Source organism: Grammomys surdaster, unplaced genomic scaffold, assembly GCF_004785775.1.
Source record: "Grammomys surdaster isolate TR1022 unplaced genomic scaffold, NIH_TR_1.0 123629, whole genome shotgun sequence".
Classification (NCBI taxonomy): Eukaryota; Metazoa; Chordata; class Mammalia; order Rodentia; family Muridae; genus Grammomys; species Grammomys surdaster.
This window is the reverse complement of record NW_021618832.1, coordinates 56-5709: the sequence shown is the minus strand read 5'-3', so window position 1 is coordinate 5709 and position 5654 is coordinate 56. Positions and strand designations below refer to the sequence as shown.

At 49.3% G+C, this 5654-nt stretch overlaps 1 protein-coding gene across 1 annotated transcript in view; it reads left to right on the top strand.

Annotated features, from left to right (window-relative positions):
- The window catches only part of LOC114636362 (protein GREB1), a gene marked incomplete at both ends in the record, with an annotated part of 14738 nt that extends 10382 nt beyond the window's left edge, over positions 1-4356 (top strand). Inside the window, 3 exons of the mRNA XM_028784494.1 lie at positions 844-1040; positions 2110-2214; positions 3716-4356. Coding sequence (XP_028640327.1) covers positions 844-1040; positions 2110-2214; positions 3716-4356 — 943 coding nt within the window. The remainder of the gene's footprint in view (positions 1-843; positions 1041-2109; positions 2215-3715) is intronic.
- Positions 4357-5654: the final 1298 nt, after the last annotated feature.

The following is a 5654-nucleotide window of genomic DNA, read 5'->3' as shown; positions in this document are numbered from 1 at the left end:
AGGGAGAGGGAGAGGGAGAGGGAGAGGGAGAGAGAGAGAGAGGGAGGGGGAGGGGGAAGGGGAGAGGGGCAAACTGGGCCTGGCATAGGCTTTTGAAAATTCAAAGCTCAATCTCAGTGATACACCTCTTTCAGTGAGGACACACCTCCTAAACCTTCCCAAACAATTCCACCAACTGGGAAGCAAACATTCACATATACAAGCCTATAGAGCCATTCTCATTCAAACCTACCTGTGTGTCTCTACAGTCACCACAGGCACATGACCTTTGAGTGACTCCCTCACTTTCTAGGCTGCACACACTTAGACAGGAGATCACTTGTCCTCCTACAAGGTTCTCATAGGAGTGACTTTGTCTGGTTCCATTGCTATCGTATTCCTAGCTTCCAGCACAACCCTGGGGGAAACATTAAGTGTGGATGGCTTAGTTGAATATCCAACATTCAGTCTCTAACAGTACACATAGGTCCTTATGACTATTCAGTTTCATCTATTTTTTTTCGTGGGATTAAAAAAAAAAAAAAACCAGAGCCTCTGGGATGCTGCACATCTTATCAGAGTTTCCCATCCTCCAGGGAAGTGGCATTGCTGAGGTTCCGTCCTTACTTCTGCCCAACCCAATAGTCAGTAATCTCGATCACATGCCCCACAGGAGCAGATCCCTGGTAGGTGCTTTCTGAGACTCAGTGTGAACCTGGCTTGGATGTGATGAGCTCACAGTAAGCTTCTGTATGTATCGGAGCCCTGTGGTCTAATGAGGGAAGCAGGCATGGCCCTATTGCCCTGTCCTCTAGCAGCAGAACCTCCTTGGGGTGGGAGATGAACACCTTCTGTCCTCCCCAGGTCTCTGAGGTACTGTGACCTGCGTCTAATAAACTCCTCCTGCCTGGTGAGGACAGCCCTGGAGCAGGAACTGGGTCTGGCTGCTTACTTTGTTAGCAACGATATCCCCTTGGAGAAGGGGCCTAAGAACGAGGCCCTGGAGAGTGATGGGGAGAAGCTGAGCAGCACAGATGAAGATGAGGAGGCGGGGACAGAAGGTGAGGGTGGCCTGACTGTACCTAGGTTCTTGCCTTACAACTCCCTAGGGCATCTGCTAAGTGACAGCATACTCATAAGATTCAGATTCTGCCTTTCTCCCTGCTCTGTCATTCTTGGTGGTGTGGGAACATGGGAATTCCTATTGGTCCTTCTATGATCTAGAATTTGTAAAGAATAGGAAGAAAGCAGTGACTCCTTAGGGTTCAAGTTCATGCTTGGTTTTAGTGCTAGTGCTGGTAGATTCCCCCACTTGTTGCCTTTGTTGGAAATCAACGCGCTCACCATTCTACTGAATGCTGATGAAGTTCATGAGATCAGGGGGCAGCATGTATAGACTCCAGGAGTCACATGCCATTTTTTTTTTTTTTTTTGGTTTTTCGAGACAGGGTTTCTCTGTGTAGCCCTGGCTGTCCTGGAACTCACTCTGTAGACCAGGCTAGCCTCAAACTCTCGAACTCAGAAATCCACCTGCCTCTGCCTCCCAAGTGCTGGGATTAAAGGCATGCGCCACCACTGCCTGGCCAACATGCCATATTTTTAATATAATATACAAATAAGGGCAGCATCTGGTTTTAGTCCACGGTACAGTGGGAAAATAGAAGCCATGCGTTTGCAAGTGTAGCAATCAAAGCAAGTGTAAAGGTTTGTTACTACTCTCCTGGCTGACTAGGTGATAAGACATGACAGACAAAAGTCCCTCCTGGCTGCAGCTTGTCCTTCAAGATGTCAAAGCCTTCTCACCATGACTTTCTCGGTGGTGGCTAATTTTAGCATGACTGCAACCATGGTATTAAATTTTTCCATTTCCCTGTTGCCCATGGTGTGACCATACTCACTGGCCTGACCTGACCCACTTCCTTCTGTTCTGTTCTTAACTCTGTTGAGAGTGGGCTCAGTTTAACTAAGAGTGTGGTATGGTGTGTGGTGTGATATGGTGTGTGTGTGTGGGGCAGCTAAAATGGCATCAGGTGAATGAATGAGAGGGAAGAAACAGGGTATGAGGTGTTATGACCTCCTCACTTCTGGATGCCAGGCTGCTCAGGGATAGTGACTCCTCTGTGTTCTCAGGGTGTTTTGAAGCAGGCTCCACCTCAGAGCAGAGGGGTCCTGTGAAGAGGGAACGCTCCCACTCCCATGACTCTGCATCTTCGTCCCTCTCCTCCAAAGCCTCTGGTGAGCCTCCACTTGGGAACATCACATATGGGGCTGCCTCTGATCTCAGAAACTGAGAAGAACACACACAGGGGGGGTCTGCTTAGTCTACGCTTCCAATCAGGACCTGTGAGAACAGATTCTCTAGAATAGTCTAGAACTGACTCTAGGATAGCGTAGAACTAAACTGGACACCTGAAGCCTTGAAGACAGGATAGGACTCTAGCATCTAGCTGTTCCTGCTGGTAGGAGAGACCAAGGCTGCCCGAGACTGCCCCGGCTGCAGAGTGGGCCACAGTGTCCTGACCATGTGATTGCACCTCTTTTGGTGTCCCTTTCATAGATATTGCTTTCACGGATACTGCCTGGGGAGAGCAGGGGTCTTGTCCAGAGAAGTGAATGTAGGAGACTTCATGAGAGAAACAACAAGAGCTCACAATGTGTGTACCCAGGAGGAGAGACTATAAATAGTCTCATGTGGGCACCAACCCCAAGAGATCCTTGGCGTCTGAGCTCAGCCAAGACCTCATGCACAGGAAATAGCATTGCCCATCTTAAAGTATGTATCATACTGGCCATTCAGTGTAATCTGAGTGTTGAAAGGTAAATTCAGTATGAACTCTGCCCTTAAGAAATATCGTCTATCATCTATGAGGCTCAGGATGCCAGTCAGTTTGTGGAGTGCTTGTCTATCATGCACAAAGCCCTGCATTCAATCCCCAGTCCCACATAAATTGGACATAGTGGTGCATACCTGTAATTTCATCATGCAGTGGCAAAAGGATCAAAAGTTCAAAGCCAGGCTCAGCTACAGAGAAAGTTTGAAGCCAAACAAAATAATCAAGGTTGTGGGATTGGGGAGAGGTGGGAATAAGGGGGAGGGTTAAACAGAACTAAGGATGTATGCTTTATGGAATTTTATTACTGTATAAACTAAATAAGGAATATGATAGAAACAGAACAGAACAAAGCTAAATTCATCTTTGCTTGTAAACACCAGTGCTGGGTTAATCGTCTCTGGGTACAGAGTCACACCAACTCCTTCACATTGTCTCACATATAGGATGGATTTGGGGCAGTTGTTCATCGCGGGTTCTAGAGAATAGTCCTCTCTGTGTAGAGCCTCAGTGGAAGAGATGTTCCTGGGTAGGGAATATTCTAGGCTGAGAAGCTCAGAGGCATGGAGGCTTGTGTGGGGTTCAGTGGAGCTTAGCTAAGATTAGGGAACACCAGTCTGTGGCCTGGGGTAGGGAGAGCTCAGGGCCCAGCAGGAGATTTGCTTTAGAAGCCCAAGAATGATAGCAGGTGTCATGGATGGTCTGCCCCACAGATGTTCACACTTTTTGCATTAGCATGGCACTCTGTGACTGAGGGAAATTTGGTTTGTGGAGAAGTTGGCTAAATATATGTCTACCAGCTTTGGCTTAAATCATCCCAGCATACTTGGGGTAGGCACAGGGCCAGCTGTGAGTTTGACAGCTTGTTCCTGGGGTGCCTCTGACCATTTTCCTCTCTTTTATAGGCTCAGTGCTCTATGGTGAGTCCCTGGCTCAACCCTCAGGACCTCCTCAGGGAGAGCTTGCCAGATCACCTCCACCCAGTGGCCCTGCAGAGGAGGGCAGGATGCCTGGGGAGATACAGCGGCTCCGAGTGAGTCAGGGACCTACAGTCATCAGTAGGCACAGCCCTGGCCTGGTCCCACAGCCTGATTCTAGCCTCAGGACTGGCCGGAGGAGCCTGCAGGTGCCAGCCGCCCCATCCTCCCAGCTGTCCTCCTCCTCCTCCTCTTCCTCCTCGGGCTCATCATCCACATGTGCAGTGCCCACTGCTAATGTACTGGTCCTTCAAGCTTCTCAGTGTTCCATGGCCAAGGCCTGCCGGCAGCCGCCCATTGTCTTCCTGCCTAAGCTTGTATATGATATGCTCCTGTCCACCGACAGCAGCGGCTTGCCCAAGTCTGCCTCCCTCCTCCCTTCTCCTTCTGTTATGTGGACCAGCTCCTTCCGGCCCCTGCTCAGCAAGATGATGACATCAACTGAACAGTCTCTCTACTATCGGCAGTGGACAGTGCCCCGGCCTAGCCACATGGACTATGGCAACAGAGCTGAGGGCCGTGTGGACAGTTTCCACCCCCGCAGGCTGCTACTCAGTGGGCCACCTCAGGTGGGCATCATGCCTGCTTGCTGCCTCTGCACAGGCCAGGCCTCCAGAGTCATCTTTGGTTTCACTGCCAGAGGACAGTCTTGGAGCTGAGGGCCATGTATTCACTTTGTGTAGCTTTCGTGGATATCCAGGTTTCATTTCTGTGGCCGTGATAAAATACCCAGACACAAAATGACTTAGGGAAGAAAGGGTTTATCTTAGCACACAATTACAGGTCACAGTCCATTCATAGCAGGGAAGCCACAGGCAAGAACTTGAAACAGCTAGTCACATCCACAGCTGAGAGCAGAGACCTGTACGCATGCGTGCTTGGTACTCAACTCGATTTTGCCACTCTTGAACCAAACCCAGGAAATGATGGTGCCCATGTCAGGCTGTGTCTTCCCATATCAATTTATATTAGGATAAATCCTCACAGGCATGGCCACAGGCTATCCTGATCTAATCAGTCCTTCAAAAGACACTCTTCCCAGCCAGATGTTGTGGTGCATGCCTTTGATCCAAGAACTGAGGGGACAGAGGTAGGTAGCTTTCTGTGAGTTTGAGGCCAGCCTGACACGTAGTGAGTTCTAGGACAGCCAGAGCTATATAGTGAGACCCTGTCTCAGACAACAACAGCAGCAGTAGCAGTAGCAGCAACAATAAAAAGACTTCCCCCCAATGTAGTATCAAGTTGACAATTAAAACTAGTTATCACAATGAAGAATCTGATGAGCTAGAGTGGACAGGAGGATGAGGCCCCCCTAACATTCCATCCCTCGTCAGCTTCCTCCCATTGCCCAACCCCAGTCACCTCCTCTACCTGTGTGGGGCATAAGGATGGTGTCTGGATAGGAACTACTTGTCATTTCATGCTGAGTTCCACCTTTACTATCATAGAGTCCCTGAATACTTTTCCAGTTAGATTACCAAGTGTCAGTGTGTGCTGGAAGGTTTTCATCACTTGGTAATGGATGGTTGGACTCAGCTCAGTTCACTGTGTATCCTTGGGCTCGGGCAACTTTACAACAAATCCACAGAAAGCAGGATCGGGAGATGGCTGGGTTGGTGAGGTGCTCAGTGTGTAAACACAGGGACATGCTTTCAGCACCCACATAAAAAGCTGGGCGTGGCATCAACACCTGTTATCCTAGTGCTGGAGAGACTCACACAGGATCCCTGGGGCTCACTGACTAGCTGGGATAGCTGCAGGCTCAGCAAGAGATGGGGTTCAAAGATAAGGTGGGGAGCAATTGAAGAAGGTCCCAATATTGACCTCTTGCCTTTATACACACTTGCACATACACACAGACAGACAC